Below are 22,670 nucleotides of genomic sequence, written 5' to 3' on the forward strand. Positions count from 1 at the left end.
CATGTCCCCCTTACCTGGTACAGCAGCTATATAGGATTGTTATGTTCTCAAATTCGCTAACAAGATGTACACTGATTTATAGGTTTGTCTGGTTTTTGCGGAAGGCGCCTTTGGAAACTGACAGAAAAATTACTGCTGTTTCTGGACTGCAAAACCAATTTCCCTTGGTTACAAAAACAGACTGAAACAAGTCAATTCCTCCTTTCTATAAAAATTTGAATTCAACTCACCGGTGTTAACGTTAATGGTGTGTTCAGAAAATGAACCTCAAGATTAGCAATGACACGAGGCAGGATAAATCACATCGTGTAGAAAAAGATATGTAGGCTAAAAAATATATTTGTTATTGATACGTGAATGTGGAAAAAATGAAAGAGAATGGTTCTTTTCTCATTTTCTTTCTCTACAAGATTACAAGGATATATATACATGATACAAGTGTGTAGGTAGGACAAGGTAGCCGTCCTAGTGTGTAGGTAGGACAAGGTAGGACGGCTGTAGGACGACTTGACGGCTGTAGGACGGCTAGTGTGTAGGTAGGACAAGGTAGGACGGCTGTAGGACGGCTTGACGGCTGTATGACGGCTAGTGAATAATATTATATACAATTACATAAGGACTCCAACCATATTCCTTATTTGTCTAACACTCCCCCTCAAGTTGGAGAGTGGATGTCAAGAACTCCCAACTTGCGTAACATACCCGAAAACTTTTCTTTCCCAAGAGGTTTGGTAAACAAGTCTGCCAACTGTTGTGCCGTACCCACATGCTTGGTCTCTATTGTGCCATCTACAATCTTATCTCGTATAAAGTGACAATCCATCTCAATGTGACGAGTTCATTCATGAAAAACAGGATTGGCAGCTATATGTAACGCTGCTTGATTATCACAAAATAAAATGGAAGGACCATCCAAAGGAATGTTCAAATCCTTCAACAAAAAACGAAGCCAAACTATCTCGCAACAAGCACCTGCCATGGCCCTATATTCCGCCTCTGCTGAAGAGAGCGAAACGGTTTTCTGTCGTTTCGTCCGCCAAGAAATCAAAGAACCGCCCAAGAATACATAATACCCAGTAGTCGAACGGCGAGTGATAAGGCAACCTGCCCAATCAGAATCACAAAACGCAGTTAACTTGGTCTGGTTGTCAGAACGAAATAATAAACCTTGACTTGGAGTAGCCTTCAAATAACGAACAATACGAAGCGCAGCATCCATATGAGATATCCTTGGCTCGTGCATAAGACGGCTTAGAACATGCACAGAATAGGTGATATCCGGCCGAGTGATAGTGAGATATATTAACCGACCTACTAATCGTCGATACTTTTCAGGATCCTTGAGAAGTTCTCCTTTATCAGATAATTTTGTGTCATCCATAGGAAAAGCAATGGGTCGTGCTCCCAAAAAACCATAGTCCTTGAGAATTTCTAATGCATACTTGCGTTGAGAAATATAAATCCCTTGTTTGGAACGAGAAACCTCAATACCCAAAAAATATTTTAAATCACCAAGGTCTTTTATCCGAAAATGATCACGGAGAAAAGACTTCAGAGAATTAATGGCACTAGCATCATTGCCTGTAATCACAATATCATCCACATAAATGAGCAAAGCTGTGAAAGAAATACCAGACTTTTTAGTGAACAATGAATAGTCAGCTTTGGATTGTTGAAAACCGGCAGAAATGATGGCACTAGTGAATTTGGCAAACCATTGGCGAGAAGCCTGCTTAAGACCATAAAGTGACTTGTGAAGGCGACACACAAGATTCTCCCCCTGTCGCCGAAGACCAGGAGGAGGAGACATATAGATTTCTTCATGTAAGTCACCATGTAAGAAAGCATTATTAACATCAAGCTGATGAAGAGACCAAGACTGACTAGCAGCAAGAGCAAGAAGACAACGCACCGTAATCATCTTAGCAGTAGGAGAAAAAGTGTCATGATAATCAATACCTTCAGCTTGAGTGAAGCCTTTGGCAACCAAACAAGCTTTGTAGCTGTCAATAGAGCCGTCGGAATTGTGCTTGAGTTTGTACACCCACTTACAACCAATGGGAATTTTGCCAGGGGGCAAGGAAGTTAAAGTCCAAGTACCATTAGCATGTAAAGCTTGAAGCTCCAATTGGGGTCAGTGGCAGCCTCTGCAAAGGAGGAAGGCTCCACAGTCCGACTGACAGAGTTAATGTAAGAAAAATGCCTGGGAGAGTAACAGTGATAAGAGAGAAAATTACAAAGTGGATATCGCGTACCTTGTGTAGAACCGGGTTGCGAAGTCGAAGATGGGTAGGATGGTAGAATCACCTGCGAGCAAACGTAGTCTTTTAAATAGGATGAAGGTTTATGGGCACGGGAAGAGGTGCGGGGAAGGGGATGATTGGTAGGTAGTGGGGGGGTAGGGATGTCCGTGGGTAAAGGGGCATGGGGAGGAACGGGTAATGGGGCAGCAAGGGAATCTGTGGGAGGCGTGGAAGGGGACGAAGGTGGAGGAGGGTGAGGCGTCGGGGCAGGAAGTGGTGGGTTATATGTAAAGTCCAGAGGGGGTGGGATGGGTAGGGTAGGCGAAGAGGATGGGATAGAAGGGTGAGAAACGGCATAAGGGAAAGTAGTTTCGTGAAAGATGACGTCTCGACTAGTGAAAATGCGGTGATTGTCGAGATCGTAAAGGGTATAGGCCTTTTGTCCATGAAGATAACCGAGAAAAATGCAACGATGAGCCCGAGGGGAAAATTTGGTGGTGGGAGTGACAGAGGTGGCATATGCTAGACAACCAAAGACGCGGAAGTGGTCATAAGATGGGGTTTTCGAAAAGAGAACCTCAAATGGGGATTTATGATGGAGAAGACGGGTAGGGAGACGATTGATGAGATAAGTAGCGGTAAGAACACATTCCCCCCAAAACTTGATAGGAAGATGGGATTGAAAACAAAGGGCGCGAGCGGTTTCAAGAAGATGACGATGTTTTCTTTCAACAACGCCATTTTGTTGGGGGGTATAAACACAAGAAGTTTGTAAAAGCACCCCATGATCAGAGAAAAAACTATGAAGAGATAAAAATTCACCACCATTGTCAGTACGAATGCATTGGATGGTAGTGACATAAGCAAAAAAATCCTTAATTAATTGTTGAGTGTCGGATTTATGTTTCATGAGGAAGACCCACGTAAAGCGAGAAAAATCATCCACAATGGTTAAGAAATAATGAGCACCAGAAAGAGAAGATTGACGATTCGGGCCCCAAATATCACAATGAATTAAAGCAAAAGGGAAAGTTGATGAAATTGAACTCAAAAGAAAAGGTTAACGAGTTTGTTTTGCCAACGGACAAACATCACAAATATGACTAGAATCAAAAGTACAATTAAGAGAGCTAGATGCTAAAGCTTGCAAACGAGTGGAGGAGGGGTGACCAAGACGCCTATGTCAGAGGGAGGAGGGGATGGTAATGATGTTGCAGAGAGGTTGACGGGTGGGGAGAGAAGAGGTAATGGCCACAAGGTAATACAGATCGCCACGTCACTTACCCACACCAATCATCGCCTTCGAAACCAAGTCCTGCAAAACACACCAAGAAGGAAAGAAGGTTATGGAACACGATAATCCATCTGTAAGTTTACCAAACGATAAAAGGTCTACTCGGAAATTAGGGACACATAAAACATCCTTCAAAGTAACTGATGAATTTAAAGGAAGAGTGCCGGTAAAAGTAATGGGAGCGGAATCACCACTAGGCAAAGAAACAGGCGGCAAATGTGAAGGAGAACGATTAGCCAAACATGAGGCGGAAGAAGTAATATGATCCGTAGCACCACTGTCAAGAATCCATTGACCATGACGAGAGGTGACAGGTAACAAACCTTGGGCAAAATCAGTAGTGAGCACGGCATTGGCCTGAGGAGGGGTGGTGGTGTCACGTAGAGCAGCTAGAACACGGGAGTGCTGCTCGGCAGAGAGGTCAGGCATGGCAAGCTGCAAGTCATGCAAAGTGGGCTGGGCCCCGTGCACTTGGTGGGTCGCTGGAGTAGAAGAGGAGGCGGGGGCCTGGGTGCCTTGCACGTGATGGGCCTGGGTGAAATTATGGGGCTGGGAAGCAGAAAACCGTGGCTGCCGGGGAGGACTGGAAGGTGCATGGCTGCGGGAAGAACTAGAAGCAGTGGCACGGCACGGTGGTCGCCACGGTTGGCCATGGAGGGGATGGCCAACGGGATAGCCATGAAGTTTATGGCAGGTGTCTCGGGTATGATAATCAAAATTGCAGTAGGTGCAGTGGAGGGGAGGACGAGCTGAGGAGGGACGGGACGGGCCACGAACAGCCATGGCAGCAGGTTGATCGACAGAGCGGAGAACGCCCAGGGAGCGTTGTTTTTCAGCTTGAGACACCGAGGAACAGGCCTGACGAACAATGGGAAGGGGATTCATTAAAAGAATCTGGTCACGAACAGCAGCAAAGGATTCGTTGAGGCCCATTAAAAATTGCATGAGTTGTTGACGGTCATGCTTGGCGTTGCAAGAGCACGTGCAGCCATCATTATAAGAAGCAAGCTCATCCCAGAGAGCTTTCAGGCGAGTAAAATAAGCGGAGATAGAAGAAGAACCTTGAGAAATTGTAGCAAGTTCCCGGTTGAGTTGGAAGATGCGTGGAGCATTACTCTGAGAGAAGCGTTCACGAAGATCATCCCATACAGCTTGGACAGAGGTGGAAAAAAGCACAGATTCTTGAAGGTCAGGTTCCAAGGAATGCAGAAGCCAAGAAAGAATCATGTCATTGCAACGACGCCAAGCCGTGTGAGCATCAGGGTCGTCGGAGGAAGAAGGTTCTTGGATATCGCCAGTGATGAAACCAAGTTTATTCTTGGCACTTAAGGAAAGCTGCATGCCACGGGCCCAGGATGTGTAGTTATCACCATTCAACTTCTTGGATACAAGGACAAGATTCGGGTGGTCGGAATGATGAAGGGAAAAAACACCATCGGAAGAAGAAGAGTCAGCCATGGGAACGGCAGAGAAAGCTGCCGAAAAAAATTAGGGCTAGGGTTATAAACCTGCTCTGATACCATGTAGAAAAAGATATGTAGGCTAAAAAATATATTTGTTATTGATACGTGAATGTGGAAAAAATGGAAGAGAATGCTTCTTTTCTCATTTTCTTTCTCTACAAGATTACAAGGATATATATACATGATACAAGTGTGTAGGTAGGACAAGGTAGCCGTCCTAGTGTGTATGTAGGACAAGGTAGGACAGCTGTAGGACGACTTGACGGCTGTAGGACGGCTAGTGTGTAGGTAGGACAAGGTAGGACGGCTGTAGGACGACTTGACGGCTGTAGGACGGCTAGTGTGTAGGTAGGACAAGGTAGGACGGCTGTAGGACGGCTTGACGGCTGTAGGACGGCTAGTGAATAATATTATATACAATTACACAAGGACTCCAACCATATTCCTTATTTGTCTAACACATCGGTGATCAGAAGAGACAATGAGGCCAACTCCATGGTGATCCGATAGTATTCGTACTACTTCAAGTTCCGCTTTGCCAACGCTTCCCAAGTTTACGACACAACCGGCTTTACAGTGAACTGAAATGAAATTAAGAATTGATAAACTAAATTGATAAACTATTCCAATGAGAAATCAAGCATATTTTTCTTTGTTAGTGTTAAATTTCTATACAACATTTTAGATTTTGTAAGGAAGAGGAATTGGATTTTGGCTTTTGGCTTTTGGATTTTCTGGGAAGAGCAGAGAATTGCAAAGAGAATTTCAGATGAAATGATATTTCGTCGTTCGCACAATGACGGTGGGTTTGAGGGTGTAGGATTCTCTCCTTCCTAATCTCCCTCTCCTCCTATTTGAACGGTTATGGTTAAACCATGTCAACGTTTTGTGTTAATTTTTTAATGGCCAAAAGAAAACAAAAAACAATATGTAAGAGGAGGAGAGGGAAAGGGATGAGAATAGGAGGGGAAAGAATCCTACTTCGGGTCTGAGACCTTTACAAAAGGAACGAGAGAACACTCTCTCTTACACCAGCAAGATATAATCCTAACCATCAAAATAAGTCATCCTATGAGATGCTTACATATGGTATGAGCTATGACTCTTCCCAAGTTTACGACGCAGCAGGCTTTACAGTGAACTGAAATGAAATTAAGAATTGATAAACTAAATTAATAAACTATTCCAATGAGAAAACAACCATATTTTTCTTTGTTAGTGTTAAATTTCTATACAACATTTTAGATTTTGTAAGGAAGAGGAATTGGATTTTGGCTTTTGGCTTTTGGATTTTCTGGGAAGAGCAGAGAATTGCAGAGAGAATTTCAGATGAAATGATATTTCTTCGTTCGCACAATGACGGGTGGTTATGTGGGAGTAGGATTCTCTCCCCGCCTAGTCTCCCTCCTCTCCTATTTAAACGGTTATGGTTAAACCACGTTAACGTTTTGTGTTAATTTTTTAATGGCCAGAAGAAAACAAAAAGCAATATGTGAAAAGAGGGGAGAGAAGGGGATGCGAATAGGAGGGAAGAGAATCTTACTTCGGGTCTGAAACCCTTACAAAAGAGAAAAGGAACGAGAGAACACTCTCTCTTACATCAGCAAGATATAATCCTAACCATCAAAATAAGTCATCTTATGAGATGCTTACATATGGTATGAGCTATGACTCATCCAATTAAGACAACTATAAAACTGAGTGGTACGCACAGACTATGGTCCATTAATAATCCACTTACAAGCTCAATATCAAATATTAAATCTATCTTATTAATGCCCAAGTAATCTGCAAAAGTGTTTATACTCATTCGTATCCACTGCCTTTCAATAAATATGGCCACATTAATAAATAGCTCGTGAGATTGAATCCATTGACTAAGATTGTGAAGCAAAAAATAATTTTGAAGATAATTAAGCTGATGGGATAAATCAATGATGACTTACCTGCATTAATTATAAGATGGTGACCGGCAACAATGCCTTTTTCGGATTTGTTCTATGTCGTTGAAGCTAGCACTTCCAGGTCCATTTGGAGCTACTTCATCACGATATTCATTTGTTCGTTTCAGGATTTTTAGTGTTTGCTTGAGTTCTTCCAAATCTTGCTTGTACACCAAACGAGCGCCACACTTTTTCACATTACTCAAGTCTGCTTTTATTTCGCTCGCTCCAATATTACTACCAAGGTAAGTTTCGAATAAAAACTGTTCCTGATGACAATATTTACGAGGCAAATAAAATACCCAAAGGTGTTCTGACACAAGAGACCCTATTTTGCAGGTCAAATACTTATAGTTGAACTGAATTTTGAAATAATCATAATGACGAAGGGCAGCTAGATTTGCCAAGTTTTTCTTATGATCTTCAAAAACAACACAAAAGGCAATCCCGAACCAGTTGGTGCATGATGGTGGAGGAAGCTCCACATTTACTGACTGTCCCACTCTTTGATTACTGAACCACTCTGGAATTTCATTTCCAGGGCATACAACTTTGTCATAAAGTGAGATTCCCTGTAGCAGAAGAAAGATCAATTATTGAGAAGAAGGGGAGACAGAGAGACAGAGAGAGTACCTGAGTGGCAAATTTTAGAATCCTTGAGAGTATTGTATCAATCCAGCCTTCATCTTGGACCAATGCAATGCAATTCAGACAAATGAACCCAAAATCATACAAATTGGAGAATCTGCTGAACAACTTGGATGGATCCGACAACCTTTTTAAGGAAGTACAATTGCATACATTTACCCGAAAACAGCTCTTTGATGGAAGAGGTGGCAATTTTTGAAGGCTTTTGCAACTCTCCAGATCAAGATAGCAAAGCTTAGAAAGGAGTCTAATGCTTTCAGGTAGACTGGCGAAATTATTTTCACTAAGATCCAATTTTACCAGAAAGGACAAGCAGCCAATATCATGAGGGACATCCCCCTCTCGGAGATTACAGTCGCTTAGACTTAAGAATGTCAAATAGCATAAACGATTTAGAGAATACAACACCAAACTCCAGCAAGGAGGATCAGGGCGACTCTTTCCAATTCCTAATAACCGGAGAAGGCCCCTCCCCTCCCTTGTTTTGGCATCCAATCCGTCAAATTCTAGATATTCAAGATTTTTCATACCCACAAGCGGCTCTGTCATAGTGGCTCCTAATATAAGCGTCTCTAAGTGATCCATGTCTCTTGGGAGTTTGTCAATCTTTGAGCATCCACGCACATCGAGATATCTAAGAGACTTCAAATTACAAATAGCCCTTGGAAGGTTCAAGAGATTTTTGCAATTCCTTAGGCTCAAATGAATAAGGCCAACCACATGTTCAATTGATGAAGGCACTTTCTCGATCGCAGTCCCTCTTAAGGAAATCCAGGACACATTCTTCATCTGCTCCCCAAATTCTGGAATCTTTTTCACATTTGAGCAGCCAGCAAGACAGAAAGATTTAAGAGAATCCATTTCAACCTCATGTGGAAGGCACTTAATGGCTTCACAGCCATAAAGGTCCAGAACTTCTAGTCTTTTGAGGACTGCAATAGACGGGTGAATCTCAACTAAATTCTTACAATCCTCAAGATTCAACCTCTCAAGATTTGGAAGACCATTGAAATCTGGGGTACTCATCAATTTATAGGAGTAGCTAAGATCAATATATTTCAAGTTGGGCAAGTCCTGTAAACATCGATAAGGTTCAGATCATACATTTAGCTTCTACAACCTTAAAGTTCATTCAAAATAATGAATCAATAAATGATTATTTTGTAAATTAAGTAACATTTATTCAATACTACTACTACTACCTTTTTTCCCTCCCATAGTCGAACAAGATTGCTATTACGCATGTTAAGTTGAGTCAGCAAGTGCGGATGAAAGCTCATTGGAAGAAAATTAGAAGGATACCAACTCCAATTTATAATTCTCAAGGAACATGGAAGAAATTTGGGGCCTGAAGAAATAATCAAATTATCGAATTCCAAAAACCTCAATCCATGCATCTTAGAGAACGCTTCGCAATTCCACTGGCGTACCTCCTCTACTTCGGGCAAGCATAAGGATATAGCTTCAATTGTTCTCGACCCCTAACAATTAAGAAAAAAAACACTAATTAATTCCACATTCAAATCTAATATATCATGTTAACGCAAATCATATCTTTTTTTCGAACTTGCTACTTAATTAATGTCCTTACCGAATTACTCATGAATACATGAAAAATGTCATTGGAAAGCCACAACCTACTCCGTAGACCAGACTCTTCAGACTCCTGACTAACAATTGTCCATGCCATTTCTTGTATCAAATCATGCATCCAAACATTGTTTCTGTATTCATGACAGAGAAGAGATCTCTCAATAAGTAGATCTATCATGATACTACTAGAAATTCCAAAAGAATCGTCTAGTGTTCGAATAACTTGTTTCACGCACTTCCCTTTGTGGAAACATGCAATATCAAGAAAAATTCTCTTCTCCATCCTTCCTAATCCATCATAACTTATTTTAAGTTTATCAAAAATTGTTGGATTAGGAAGTTTCTTTAGATTATGTCGTACACTATTCCATGCATCTAGACCTCTCTCAAACAAAGCTGACCCCAGAGTTTCAAGAGCTAATGGAAGGCCTCCAGCATGATTAATGAAATACTTGGCGAGTTCCAGAAAATCTTCCTCAGGTTGGTCTTTTTTAAAGGCATGCAGGCTAAAGAGCTTAAGTGCTTCAGCATCATTCAACCCCTGCACCTTGTATGATGTTGCTATACCATGTTGGACTAGCAAACGCTGATTCCTAGTTGTAACGATAATTCTACTCCCCATACCAAACCAACCATGATTTCCAGCCAATACTTTGAGTTGGTTTAATTCATCCACATCATCAAGTACGAGAAGAACCTTTTTATTGCGTAAGAACTTGTTAGTGAAAATGCTTCCACACTCTTTATCACAAATTTCTGCGATCCTTTCCTTCAAGCTTTTTCGAAGATCAACTAGAGTAGGATCTCTTGCACAAACCTCTCTAACATTGTCAAGAAAACAATGAACTTCAAAATGATGGCAGATTTTATCAAAAACTAGCTTAGCAAGGGTTGTCTTGCCTATGCCACCCATCCCCGTTATCCCAATAAAGCGAACATCATTGGCATCATGAGCTAATAGCAAACTCAGTTGCTCAAGTGCAAAGTCAGTTCCGACTAACTTTTGTGAGGGATCTAACAACGTGAACGTAGCTTGCACTTTTCGCCAGACTGTATTGACGATTTTTTCGATAAGCTCTCTTTCAGATCTACAAGGAAGAAAAGTAAAATAAGCAATCAACGAAAGATAAACAAAGCATTCTCGTTTGACTCCATTAAGAGATATGGGAGATTAATTGTCCATGCATGCTTACTTAAAATTCTTCAAATGCCACCCAGAAATTTTGGATACTTTTTTCAGATCAGCCCTCCACTGGGTCACCTTCTTTTTGTCTTCGGTACTAATGTACTTTTCTTCATGCTCAGCGAAAGCTTTGGCAAAAGACCCCCTCTGATTTCCTACGTCGGAGGGATCCACGTTATAAAAAATTGGCATAAGTGCGTTCTTGATTTCCATGCATTGAACAATGTTTGAGAGTTCGTCCAAGCACCATTTGGAAGAAGCATAGTTTGGAGAGAGAACAACGATTACTGTATGCGATGCTTTGGTAGCACTTAGGAGCTCTAGAGGAATACTTGTTCCTCTTTCAAGCTCCCGGTCGTCAAAGAAAGTTGTAATCCCTTGTCGTTGCAATTCTTTGTGTAAATGGGAGACAAAACCCTTACGGGTGTCTACACCCCTGAAGCTCAAAAACACGTCATAATTCCATCGAGTAGCTGATTCATCTGAAAGAAGAGATGTAGAGGCTCTTTGGGTGCTCAAGGCCATCGGAGAAAACTGTTCCTGGAAATTGGGTTCTGCAAACAGTATTGAACAAGTAAACAGACAAGAGATTAATGTTTTATTTTTTTCAAACAACAAAATAATTAAATAAACTTCAAATCTTCTTTTGGTAAATTTAAAAGATGCAATTTTTCTTAGTAACTAAAGAGACTCACTGCGGTCAGATATCTTAATCAGCGAGCACACATATTTGACAATTCGTCCTCGATCACTCAGTTTAAGCCTTTCAAATTCAGTTGCCGGAAATTGGGTTCTACAAACAGAAACAGGACTCAACGAACAAGTAAAAATGATCAGTGAAGAGGAAACTGGTAGTGGCTTTCTTTTGGACGGTGGTGGTCAGGACAACTCTGCACCGTGTGTGCACAGTCAGAGCAGAAGAGGGAGAGCGTGAGGGAGGGGAGAGATAGTGTCTGGGGTTGGGTGAGAGAAAGCAGGGGGAATTTTGCTGGTGGGTGAGTGGTTTCCTCAAAGGGGAAACCCTTATTTAAAGACAGTAAGGCCTACGAAAAGACAAACTCAAAAGCAGATATTTCTTTCCCCAAAAATAAACCACCGAGTTCACATGCACTACAGGCTACAGGTGTGTGTTCTCATCAAACAATCCTGTGTAAAAACTTTACCGGTTGGTATCCTAACTTAAAATGAGTGTGGTTTCTTCGTTACAAGTCTGAATTGGTCTAGTTTGTGCTCACGGGTTCGCGTTGACAAGTACCTTTAGAAAAAAATACTAGGAAACAAGAAATATCATTAATTTAGGGGATGATGTACCATATGACGGTCACACAACACACCCAATGCACTCTTCCACTTCATTATCCAATTTATATTCTATGGTTGAGATCTCCATCCAATTCTCTGTTCGATTCCAAGATAACGAAAGCGTCACTCTTTGGTACTTCATGATCTCCAATCCTCGTCCCTATCTCATCTGGACCCCCATTCCCACTAAACTTGCACTCCATATACTCTGCATAAGAGGGATATAATATAAGTCTTGCAAACAACGCAGTTTGGATGGTGCTGCGCCTTATAGCAGGATATGTGGTAAGGGCTGTGACTGTCATCTCCAGGAGCAGAAAACTCAAGATCAGTAATTGGAAGGTTACAAGTGATGCAAACAAAACGTTCAGGATGCCAAAAGTTCCAAATGCATTCTAAATACCGCCCATGCCTAATATTCCTGTGCAGCCAGCACATATCCTGAATCCATCGACACATGGTGGATGAGAATCGAAGTTTGAACCTCCTAGAAGGCCCTCAGCAAACTCATCATATAGTTCATGGTCATGCTCCTCTAACTGACGTTCATCCCTTGTTGTGACAATGATTCTGCTACCCAAACCAAACCAGTTTTTGTTTCCAGCCACTCTTGCTAGTTGGCCTAACTGATCCACACCAAAAGCGAGAACCTTTTTGTTATAAAAACATTTCTTTGTCATTACACTACCAGCATAATCGTCCACAACTTGTGTTTTGGATTTCAGAACAGAGGAAAGAAGCTGATTGGAGGAGACCGTGTGTTGCAGAAACCTTTCCAACATCAGCAAGAAAATACTTACTTCAAAATAATGGGAAAATTCGTCATAAAACCGTCTGGCGGTGAACTTCTTACCTATCCCAGCTTTCCCACATATGCCTGTAAAACGAACATCATTTGCTTCTAGATCCAAAAGCAAATGTAATTTTTTCAGTCTGAAATCAATTCCCGCCAACTTCCTTGCAGAACCTAACAATTTGAATGGGGGATGCACTTTGTTACACACTATTTTGACATTTTGTTGATAAGCTCAGTCTCATAACTGCAACACAGAAAATGAAGTAATCGTCAAACACTTGCTTTCTTTGATAATAGGAATATCATAAATCATTTAAGTACAACAAATTTTCATTTGTTTGTTCGTACCAATAGTCATCTGACTTCATCCCATCTATAACGCTCACTTTCTCTAAAGCACGTCTCCATTCTTGCGCCTTTCTCATGTCTTCGATAAAGTTTCTTTCATGCTTGTCAAAGACTGCTCCGAAAGTTCCTTTTTGTTCTCGAACAAGGGAGGGCTACACCATAGAATATGGAATGATTGTATTCCTTACTTCCTTGCATTTAAGTATGTGTAAAAGTTCATCCAAGCACCAAGTAGAAGAAGCATGGTTTGGCGACAGAACAATGATTGTAAACTGTGATTCTTTCGACAGCAGTCGAGAGAGTTGAAGAAATATTGGTGCCTCTTTCATTTCCCGAATTGTCCCTGAAAGTCGTAATTGCTTACCGCACCAGATTGTTGTACAGTCCGTGAAAGTCTTGCGGGTGTCTTTACCCCTAAAACTCAAGAACACATCATACTTTCATCGAGGAGGAGCAGGATCAGATACGGAGGCTTTTCTTGCTCGAATCCATTGAAAAATGGTTGTTGAAATCTGCTCCAAGTTAACAACCAATTAAACAAGCTCAGTGGAATAGTAGCTAGAGTTTTAGTACCGAAAGCTTAGAAAGCCGTCTAATGCTTTCAGGGAGGGTAACAAAATTGTTTCCACTAAGATATAATTCTTCTAAAGAGGACAAGTAGCCAATATCTTCTGGAACTGCTCCTTCACAAAGATTCAAGTCTCTCAGATCTAATACCTTCAAAGAACATAAGCCTTTTGAAGAAGTGAACACTGAACAACCCAAAGAGTGGGGAATCCTTCTTTTAAAAATCCCAAAAAGTATACCATGATGCAGGAGATCCAGAAACAGATAACTTTTTTAGATTTTTCAAATGAACAAGTGAAGATGGCAACTCTTTTAATGCAGTTTGACTCAAATCAAGTTCCTCCAAACAGTCCATCACCCCCAAGCTTTCGGGGAGTTTGCTAAGTTTTGAGCACCCTAACATGGTGAGAAGTTTAAGAGACTTGCAATTAGAAATGACACTTGGAACACACAAGAGACTTCAACAACCATCTAGATGTAGTTCAACAAGGCCAATCAGACATCCAATTGATGGAGGTATTTCCTTAATAGCAGTCTCACTTAAAATAAGACGTGACAGATTTTTCATGTCTCCAACAAACTCCGGAATCTTTTTAGATTGACACATCGAGAGAGACTCAGAAATTCAAGAGACTCCATTGCTATCTCACTTGGGAGACGCTTCATACTCATACAATTTTTAAAGTTCAAAATCTTAAACCTTTTGAGAGCTGCAATGGATGGGTGGATCTCAATTAAATCGTAACAACCTTCAAGTACTAACCTCTTAAGATTCTGAATTTCTGTGAAATCTGGGGTCCTGATTAATTTTGAGTAACTAAGATCCATATGTTTCAAATTGGACAAGCGCTGCAGAATAATAGCAAGTGGTGATTAGATTAAAAACCCTTGATTTATAAAAAGGTTGTAAAAATGCAAACATAAATACGTCTATATACATACTCCATCAGTGTACCTTTCTTCCATTCCAAAGTCGAACAATTTCACTAGTAGGCAAACTAAGAACGGTAAGAGAGTCCGGTTCAAAACTTGGTGGAAGAGATTTGGATGGATAATATCTCCACTCCAGAAATCTAAAAGAATTAGGAAGAACTTCAAAGCCAGGAGAAAGGAACAAAAGATTAAATTGGATCATCTTTAGATTATACATCTTAGAGAACGCTTCAAAATTACAGTGTGCTTCTTCACGCTTTGGCAAGTGTAATACTATGCCTTCAATATCTTCTGTTCCCTGATGAAAAAATAAAGGAGAAATTAGTTCCATGACCAATTCCTAAATCGTTTTAGAAGAAATTATAGTGCTGTATATCTAAGCTTGATATTTCTGCATAATTTCTTACCATATTATTCTTTAATACATGAAAAATTTCCTCACGAAGCCACAACCAACTACGTCGTCCAGGCTCTTTAGACTTTCTACGAACAATTTTCCATGTCATTTCCTGCACCAAATCATGCATCTCCAGATTCTTGCCTGAAATATATAAAAGAGATTTCTCAATGAGAACATCTATCCCGATACATCCAGAAAAGTCACAGCAGTCAAGTATTTCAATTACTCTATCCTTGTCATTTCCCTTATGGAAGCATGCCACATCAAGAAAAACATTCTTCGTCATATCATCTAGTACGTCATAACTTACTAGAAGCGTTTTAAAAGTTGTCTCTTCTGGATCTTTCTTTAGTTTATCCAATGTACTTGTCCATGCACCTTGATCCCTTCCACACAAAAAGATTCCCAAAGTTTTCAGAGTTAAAGGAAGTTTGGCACCATATTTAACAAAAGCTTTTGACAATTCCAGGTATTCGTCATTCGGATCATTTTTAAAGGCATGCCAACTAAAGAGCTGAAGAGCTTTATCTTCACTTAATCCCATAAGCTCAAATTGTTTGATCTCAACGTCATGTGAGACCAGCAACCGTAGATCCCTAGTTGTAATGATGATTCTCCTCCCCGCACCAAACCAGCGTTTGTCTCCAAATAATAATTCCAACTGCTCTAATTGATCCACATCATCAAGAACGAGAAGAACCTTTTTATTCCATAAAAAATTCTTTATCATCATGCTCCCACCATAATACCCCCAAACCTGTGTAATTTTTTCCTTCAATATCGGGGAAAGAAGTTGTTTTTGTAGATTAACAATACCATGTTTCGCCGACACCTCCCTAACATTGGCTAGAAAGGAGCAAACTTCAAATCTATGAGAAATTCTCTACAGCACGGACGTCATTGGCCTCAATGTCTAAAAGAAAATCTAGTTGCTCTATTTTTGTAGATTAACAATACCATGTTTCATTTATAAGTTCCGTTTCATATCTACACGAAAGAAAAAGAAAACTGTAAAGAACGAAACCTTTAATGCGTTACTACTATAGGACTGATCGGTTAAATGGTCCAGGGTGTTACCTGTCCTTTGAAGCCCATCCAGCAAGATTCCCCAATTTTGTTAAAAGAGCTCTCCAATGCCGCACCTTTGCTGAATCCTCCTGAAAGTTCTCTTCATGCCTGTCAAAGGCTTCCGCGAAAGTTCCCATTTGTTTTCGGGCATGGGAGGGATCCACATCATAAGACACTCGCAAAATTCTGTTTCTTGCTTCCATGCAATAAAAAATCTTTGAAAGTTCATCCAAGCACCAGGAGGACGAAGCGTAGTTTGGAGAGAGAACCACCATGGCGAACCTCGATTCCTCAATTGCACGAAAGAGCTCCGGAGATATAGATGCGCCTCTTTTGAGTTCTGGGTCGTCCTTCAAAGTATTGATGCCGCGCCACAGCAGTTTGTCGTATCAATGGCCTATGAAATTCTTGCGGGAGTCTTCACCCCTGAAACTCAAGAAAACGTCATACTTCCATTGGGGAGGTGAAGACGAACCAGAGCCGGAGGCTCTTGGATCGGTCATCGCCATTAGCCGACCCAGGTTGCGGCAGAGATATCTGGTAATTAAAAGTTGAGCAACAGATATACCAAATTTTTGAAACTCGAAACTGGAAAGACAATGTAAGTTAAGATATGTGCAGTAGAAGAAGATGGTGGATCGGAAGGGAAAATGAATACCTATCTGGAGAAGGATGGATAGTGAGACCACTGGAGCAAGTAGTAGCAAGTGGGTGGCTGATGGATATGCCTTGGTAGCAAGTAGCAGTAGTCTAAAGAGTGAAAAATTTCAAGATTACTCCAGATATTCTGAAATTGAAGATTGTGATCTGATCCGATTCAATTTCAAAAATTTTGAATGAAAATTGAAAATATTATTTCCAACCCGGCACATCAAACAATCACCATCTCTCCTTTCTCCACAACCTTGTTAAGTGAAGCCAAATAGAGGCCGGCAATTCTACCCTACAAGATCGGATGTTAGCCACCTCGAATTTGCAAGCTGGCAACATCTCAATTTCTTCTTGTTTTTTATACAAGTCACATTTCAGAGAGAGTGAACGCTCTTCACTAATTAGAACAAGCATCCCCTTGCGGAAAATTGTACTCAATTCACTAAAATTCCTTACCACTCGATCACAATGTCAAGATGGTAAACTCACAACACACACAGCTGGACAATATAGCAAGACAGAGCAATAAAACAGGAGGAAAACAGCGCAAGCAAAGGGAAGCATCTCTCTCTAAGTACAAATCTACTCAATTTCATGCCTCAAACACATTAGTAGATACTAGATAGCTGTAGATAGATCGATAACTGATATCTAGTATCTACAATGTTTCCCAACAACGAACAAAGAACGGAAAAGAGAAGAAACAGAAAAACCCAACAATTAACTATAAGCACATAAGTTAGTCAAGGTTCGTAAATCCCTCGTTAAATTAAACAACGCTTTATTCAAGGACCTGTTGGTCTTATAATCCCTGAATCGGAAGGTACACTAAGCTCCTGTATTTATCCCTGGCTGAATTAAAGTATCTCCTAAAGCATCCACTCTTCTGGATTTGAGCATTCACAGTTGCTAGCTGGTTATGCGCATTCATAGTTGCGAGCTAGTTTGGAGCATTCATAACCAGCGCCAAGCCTGACACTGCTGATACAGACTTCCACCGGGATCAAGTAAAAGATATGCAGCATCTCTTGGCTGCAATTGCCACAAAGACAACACCTAAGAGTCCCAATGCACACATGAAATGGACAGTACCTTTGTTGGCCCTGTGGGTGAAGATCAAGGAGAAAATCCTTGCAAACATCACATCTTGGATGATGCTGCCCCTTGGTGATGCTTGCCTATCCTCTGAAGTCCACCGAGCGATATTAACCACTTTTGATAAAGCAGCTCTCCAGTGTTGCGCCTTTGCTAAGTCTTCTCTGAAGTTTCTTTCGTGCTTGTTGTAGAATTCACAAAAGTCCCCATTTGGTTTCGAACATTTGTAGGGATCCACATCATAAAATATTGGCAAGCTTGCATTCCTAGCTTCCATGCATTCAAGAATCTTTTAAAGTTCATCCAAGCACCAGGCGGAGGAATCATAATTCGCGGAGAGCGACGCCCAACCTTGATTTTTCTATTGCACACGAGATCTGGAGAAACATTTTTGCCTCTTTCAAGTTCTAGGTCGTCTCTGAAAGTTTTTAATCGCTCGAGTTGCAATGTGTCATATAAATGATCTGTAAAATCCTTGCGGGTATCTTCACCTGTAAACCTCAAGAACACATCATATTTCCATGGGTGAGCTGAGGAAGTAGGTGGCACAGAAGCTCTGCTCAACCCCGTTGCAAAGTGATCCCGAGAAATGTGCTTCAAATACTGATCATTACCATCGAATCATTTCTAAACTGGTTCGTAGAATAAAAGGTTCAGACCAAAAATAAAAAAGAAAAAGAAAAAGCAGTGTATCACAAATTTCCTATACCACTAAGCTAGTCTCGAACAATACATAATATGCAATCTGCTCAATACAACCAATTAATACACAAAAAGATGATAAATGACACCAAAATGAAGAAAATCATACCTTGATTCTAGTTCCACCACTTTAAAGCACTGCAATCTTTTGAATTTAAGTCTAGGAAGTGAACTATACCTTCTATAGGGTCTTCGTTTCGGGGCAGTGACTCTTGAATGCTAGCAACAGTTTATACTTAATAATAGGGATGTACGAAAGTAAACTGGAACTACGCTATAGCTGAAATCAAGGTAGGGGTTCATTGGAGCCTCTGTAATCATACCTTGACGGTGTTTTTGGAACGGAAACAGTGGAGAGAGGGAGATGCAGGGGAAACCTAAGAAGAACTGAGGAAGGGATGATGCCCTTTGATTTTCATGAAAAAGAGTATTGGAGTGGGAACTGCATGTACCCTCTCTGTTTTAGCTCTGCAGAGGCCTTTCAATAAAGGACCTTTCCTTTGACTTCTGTTTACAAACAATAAAAATTTAATTTTGGTTTCCAGGTAGGGGCACTTGATTTTTGACAAGTTCTTAAGCTATGTTACCTAGATGGTTTTGTTTTATAATTATTAAGTACTAGTAACTTGTTTGGATGACTAATCAGCTTAATAATCAAAAGTGTGAATGTCAGGCTTCTGGAAACTCCTTCAGCGTACCTTCATCTGCCAGTGGAGAAGATCTGACATTCATATCGATCCCAGACTCTGTCTTCAGAATGTCCATGGTCGGATTGTGCAGAGGTGAGGACAGCTTGCACATTGTCTTGTTTTGTGGTAGGATGAAGATCTGACATTCATATATTCACTCAGATTTCATAACATATTGTTACTTATCTGGTGTTTAGTTCAATATGCTGCTGTCTAACAGTACTCAACAAACATATTCTACACCAACCAAAACACCCGACCTTCAATTGCCACATGACACTTAGAATTACTGGTAAAAGTCCTGCAAAGTTAGTAGCCCCTCCATACTATGCCTTGCAATTCAAGGACCAAAACACAAACCCATCATCAAATTTACTGACTAAATGGTAGTGCAAAAGGCACGAGGGAAAACACAGCTAATTTTACCAAACTTTTCAGTGACGCTGATGAAATTGTAACTACTGCGTGGCAATATTGTCCCAGTTCTATCTTCCTAGGAGAAAAATTGTAACAGATAGGGAGGGAACATATTTAAAAACAACAATTTGAGTGAATATACCAAGTAATGTATGTAACAATGCATAGATACTGATAGGCATTGAAATTGTTAGGTAGCTCATTTAGTCAGGTTTCCTTCTCTCTATAGGTAGGGAAAAAAGGAATTGTAGCAACACAGATGCACATTCACCTGAGTAACTTACATGACAAGTACGCATGAATAGATTGCTGTAAATAAAAGAGTAAGCCAACACAAATCTGCATCATAAGAATATACAAGAGTAATTTATCTAACCATAAATTGATAGGCATTACCATTTTCATTATTCTGGGAAAGAAGGAAAACATATATATGCATATTGATATAGTATCCAACTGGAACTACAACTTGGGATAGAGTTTAAATTTTGAAATTTATGTCTATCCACTAAATATATCTCAAAATTTAAACTCATCTAAAGGTGATAAGTAAGGTGGTAAGCATCATCATCCCTTCTACTTCTAGACAATGTCAAAATGAAACAAAAAATCGAAAAAAGGGATAAAGAGAGGATTTCACCAAATGAATACATGAAATCATCAAGTGGAAGCAACACCAACACCAACATTGACACCGAAATCTTGCATCTGCTGCAGCTCCTTCCTCTTAATATACTGATTCAGAATGGCAAGCCTGGCAGTCTCGAAAGCAAAGTAACCCAATGCCGAAAAGCAAGCGCTGTGAAGAACTCTGGGTCCCACTCCTCTCGTAAACCCCACCCACCCCTCCTCCATTAAAATCTGCTTCACCGTCCCCGAAACCCCGCCCTGCGCCGCACCAGTCATCAGCCTCGTCTTCACCACATCAAGTGGCGTCGTAATGGAGGCCGATATTGCTCCGGCTAACGCCCCGCACACCACGCTCTGTATCGGCTCCAAATTGGTCTGCTTCGTCTTGCTCAGCACCGCCGATTTCAGGTACTCGAACGACGAATAGCTCAGCACGCCCGCAGGCAAGTTCCTAAGCAATGTGGCAGAGTACCCTGCGTAAAGACCCAGAAAGCCGTCGTTTTCAAGGATCTTGAGCAGCACCTGCCACGACCTCCCTTTGGCCCCGGCTTGCATCCGCTGCGTGATGAGCTCCTTGGGCACCATTATCGCGGAAGAGACTATGTTGCCCATGGCTCCGGCCGTGGGAGGGATGAGAACGGGAGGGTAATTGGGTAATTTGGAGAGAACCGACTTACCCAGTTCGCAGGTGCCGAAGTAGACGGCGGAGGAGGCGGTGGAGCCGACGATGACGGCGGAGATGCCGCTGTAAAACCCCGAAATGCCCTTGGTTTGGAAGGTCTTGAAAACTGCATCGAAGGTGTTTGCGTAAATGTCTGAGGCGCCCTTGGTCTGGAGCTTGGTCTTAATGGTGTCCAGAGGATGGAGGCAGAAGTAGGTGAAGGCTCCGGCTATGCCTCCGCCGCCTGCGCCGATGAGAGCGCGCTCGAAGACGGTTAGGTTCTTGAGTAGGATTTGGGTCTTGGGGCGGGTACTGGGTCGGGTAATGGAGGCCCAATTGAGGGTGGAGGAGGTGGTGGAGGCAAAGAATGGGATCTGGTTTTGGGTAGAGGTGAGGGCAGTTTGGGGATTTGGAGTGATGAAATGGGTGAAGAGGTTGAGGAAGTCATTGGACGACTGAGTGTGGTGGTTTTGATTGGGTGCGGGGAGGCCGAGAGAGGCTGAGAGTCTACCATCCATGGCTGGCTCGCTCAATTCCTTCTCGCTCCCTGTGGAGATGGAGGTGGATGTGAGCTTTTATTATCGACTAGTCACGGAGGAGCGAGGGCCATGCAAAATGAAACTGTACGAAGTCGGTAGGTAGCTGTTTCCTGTACGTGGACACGAGAATGACAACTCGGGTTGTATTTTGGGAGGAATAGTGCGTTCGGAATACGGTATGATACTTAGTTACAAGTAGAATACTTAAAAACAAAGAGTTTCATTTATTGTACGGAGCGTGTTCCTGTAACACTGAAAATTTTCTTGTATTTTGAACTAAACCCAAATTACTATCAAACTTTCTTTCTAGATTTTTTTTTTATATCATACGATAATTTACACAAATCTAAACTACCAAAAAGAAATTTGAACTTGGTTAGAAAAAGAAGTACATTATTTTAACTAACTTGATTATTATGCAGATTTTCTTTCTAGATATTTGTTGTGGACCAATATGTTCGTTTTTCTTCTTCTTGGGCCACACTTTCAATTTTGTGGTGTAACTTAGATTAAAATGATATATACGCAATCGCGTTGATGTAAGTTATTCTTAAAGTTTAGTTAGTTGTGTCTTTTGGTACGCATACAACTCTTTCATGTAGAGGTGTTACTGTAGTAGTACAGTCTGACCGGCCCGAGCACGGCACAAACACTAAACCGTATTGATTGCAGACATCTTAAAATGTGTACGGAGGAAGTAGCTAGCTAAATATGCAGGTTTATTCACCTAATAATTTGATGAAAACAAGTTAAACACAACAAATAACAGACCATACAGTTTCGTTCCTTCATAAGCAAAACAATCGAAAACCGCTTTGACATTTTCTTCCCCATTCTGCAAACAACAACATTATTTAAAGAGTCACCAAGAAGGGCTTGATGAGCTTACAGATCGATCTTTCGTTTAACACTACGACTAATTACTTACATACAATGTTCTCCGAAATCAACAGAATATTGGTTTAGCAATCATTGTTATCTGCCTATATCACTCTACAAGAGGAAAATTTCCTGTGGTTCGAATATGTTCAAGGGTACTCCCTAGACCGTGCTTGCGCACTGCTTTGATAGCTACTGTGGATGCTTCTCCATACTCCAATAACCGAATTGTTCGTTTCCTGTATTCAAGAAGCTTCTTCTCAAATTCGGACAGTTGTTTAGATCCAACAAAACTAGAGGAGGAGGCAACATGATCAGTACTAGACCGAGAATGCATCTGCTGAGACTCCAGCCACATGCGCGAGAAGGCCAGACAGATACCTTCTTGCACTTCTTGTCTTAGATTCGGATATCCATTAATCCTTATCCATGCTTGCATCATCACTTTCGCTAGCGATGATCCCATTACAAACCGAGGAAGGCCACGCCAGATGAGAACTGTTCTCCTGTCCACCAAGTCCACCGGAATTTGCAACCTCATGTTTAAATCGTGACAGAATTTTTCTACTTCATTGTAGAGGGATTGGCATTTGTTAGTACTCCTGATTGCCAACTTTTGACACTGT

General features: G+C 41.1%; 6 protein-coding genes across 6 annotated transcripts; all 6 read right to left on the reverse strand.

Annotated features, from left to right (window-relative positions):
• Window positions 1–4,210: 4,210 nt before the first annotated feature.
• On the reverse strand, window positions 4,211–4,897 carry LOC125475706. Its single transcript, XM_048580827.1, has 2 exons — window positions 4,599–4,897; window positions 4,211–4,395 (listed from the first exon to the last, which is right to left on the reverse strand). The coding sequence occupies exons 1-2, from the start codon at window positions 4,876–4,878 to the stop codon at window positions 4,370–4,372; spliced, it is 306 nt and encodes a 101-aa protein (XP_048436784.1). The 5' UTR covers window positions 4,879–4,897; the 3' UTR covers window positions 4,211–4,369.
• A 1,902-nt stretch (window positions 4,898–6,799) lies between these two features.
• LOC108867524 (TMV resistance protein N-like) lies at window positions 6,800–13,845 on the reverse strand. The gene is made up of 7 exons (XM_048580829.1): window positions 12,814–13,845; window positions 11,063–12,709; window positions 10,378–10,921; window positions 9,183–10,272; window positions 8,794–9,072; window positions 7,577–8,665; window positions 6,800–7,515 (listed from the first exon to the last, which is right to left on the reverse strand). Exons 3-7 carry the CDS (start codon window positions 10,890–10,892, stop codon window positions 6,952–6,954), a joined length of 3,537 nt encoding a protein of 1,178 aa, XP_048436786.1. The 5' UTR covers window positions 10,893–10,921; window positions 11,063–12,709; window positions 12,814–13,845; the 3' UTR covers window positions 6,800–6,951.
• On the reverse strand, window positions 12,065–12,890 carry LOC125475826 (disease resistance-like protein DSC2). Its single transcript, XM_048581189.1, has 3 exons — window positions 12,814–12,890; window positions 12,523–12,546; window positions 12,065–12,440 (listed from the first exon to the last, which is right to left on the reverse strand). The coding sequence occupies exons 1-3, from the start codon at window positions 12,888–12,890 to the stop codon at window positions 12,065–12,067; spliced, it is 477 nt and encodes a 158-aa protein (XP_048437146.1).
• On the reverse strand, window positions 13,846–15,764 carry LOC125475707 (disease resistance protein Roq1-like). The gene is made up of 3 exons (XM_048580830.1): window positions 14,721–15,764; window positions 14,336–14,611; window positions 13,846–14,229 (listed from the first exon to the last, which is right to left on the reverse strand). The coding sequence occupies exons 1-3, from the start codon at window positions 15,444–15,446 to the stop codon at window positions 13,945–13,947; spliced, it is 1,287 nt and encodes a 428-aa protein (XP_048436787.1). The 5' UTR covers window positions 15,447–15,764; the 3' UTR covers window positions 13,846–13,944.
• LOC125475709 (TMV resistance protein N-like) lies at window positions 14,722–16,708 on the reverse strand. Its single transcript, XM_048580832.1, has 2 exons — window positions 15,791–16,708; window positions 14,722–14,854 (listed from the first exon to the last, which is right to left on the reverse strand). The coding sequence occupies exons 1-2, from the start codon at window positions 16,054–16,056 to the stop codon at window positions 14,833–14,835; spliced, it is 288 nt and encodes a 95-aa protein (XP_048436789.1). The 5' UTR covers window positions 16,057–16,708; the 3' UTR covers window positions 14,722–14,832.
• Window positions 16,709–19,752: 3,044 nt separating this feature from the next.
• Window positions 19,753–21,144, reverse strand: LOC125475708 (protein MITOFERRINLIKE 1, chloroplastic-like). The gene has a single exon (XM_048580831.1). It carries the CDS (start codon window positions 21,142–21,144, stop codon window positions 19,996–19,998), a length of 1,149 nt encoding a protein of 382 aa, XP_048436788.1. The 3' UTR covers window positions 19,753–19,995.
• Window positions 21,145–22,670: the final 1,526 nt, after the last annotated feature.

This window comes from the organism of the source record quoted next, unplaced genomic scaffold (genome assembly GCF_019419815.1).
Source record: "Pyrus x bretschneideri cultivar Hongxiangsu unplaced genomic scaffold, Pyrus_bretschneideri_v1 Contig16, whole genome shotgun sequence".
NCBI classification, from domain to species: Eukaryota; Viridiplantae; Streptophyta; class Magnoliopsida; order Rosales; family Rosaceae; genus Pyrus; species Pyrus x bretschneideri.

What these genes read in the sequence shown, in the direction of transcription:
- LOC125475709 (XM_048580832.1), bottom strand. Translation starts at nt 16,056, where the DNA reads ATGGTGGTTCTCTCTCCAAACTACGCTTCGTCCTCCTGGTGCTTGGAT. An exon ending in GGATGGGCTTCAAAGGACAG is followed by an intron (nt 14,855 to 15,790) that starts GTAACACCCTGG and finishes TATATATTTCAG; the next exon opens with GCAAGAATCTGGAGATGCAT.
- LOC125475708 (XM_048580831.1), bottom strand. Translation starts at nt 21,144, where the DNA reads ATGGATGGTAGACTCTCAGCCTCTCTCGGCCTCCCCGCACCCAATCAA.
- LOC125475706 (XM_048580827.1), bottom strand. Translation starts at nt 4,878, where the DNA reads ATGCAGCTTTCCTTAAGTGCCAAGAATAAACTTGGTTTCATCACTGGC. An exon ending in ACTTGCTACAATTTCTCAAG is followed by an intron (nt 4,396 to 4,598) that starts GTTCTTCTTCTA and finishes ATTGTTCGTCAG; the next exon opens with GCCTGTTCCTCGGTGTCTCA.
- LOC108867524 (XM_048580829.1), bottom strand. Translation starts at nt 10,892, where the DNA reads ATGGCCTTGAGCACCCAAAGAGCCTCTACATCTCTTCTTTCAGATGAA. An exon ending in ATGTATTCATGAGTAATTCG is followed by an intron (nt 9,073 to 9,182) that starts GTAAGGACATTA and finishes CTTAATTGTTAG; the next exon opens with GGGTCGAGAACAATTGAAGC. An exon ending in TTCTAAAATTTGCCACTCAG is followed by an intron (nt 7,516 to 7,576) that starts GTACTCTCTCTG and finishes CTTCTGCTACAG; the next exon opens with GGAATCTCACTTTATGACAA.
- LOC125475826 (XM_048581189.1), bottom strand. Translation starts at nt 12,890, where the DNA reads ATGAGAAAGGCGCAAGAATGGAGACGTGCTTTAGAGAAAGTGAGCGTT. An exon ending in ATGAAGTCAGATGACTATTG is followed by an intron (nt 12,547 to 12,813) that starts GTACGAACAAAC and finishes TTCGTTTTACAG; the next exon opens with GCATATGTGGGAAAGCTGGG. An exon ending in ATGTGGGAAAGCTGGGATAG is followed by an intron (nt 12,441 to 12,522) that starts GTAAGAAGTTCA and finishes GATGTTGGAAAG; the next exon opens with GTTTCTGCAACACACGGTCT.
- LOC125475707 (XM_048580830.1), bottom strand. Translation starts at nt 15,446, where the DNA reads ATGATGATAAAGAATTTTTTATGGAATAAAAAGGTTCTTCTCGTTCTT. An exon ending in ATGTATTAAAGAATAATATG is followed by an intron (nt 14,612 to 14,720) that starts GTAAGAAATTAT and finishes TTTTTTCATCAG; the next exon opens with GGAACAGAAGATATTGAAGG. An exon ending in GACTTTGGAATGGAAGAAAG is followed by an intron (nt 14,230 to 14,335) that starts GTACACTGATGG and finishes ATTATTCTGCAG; the next exon opens with CGCTTGTCCAATTTGAAACA.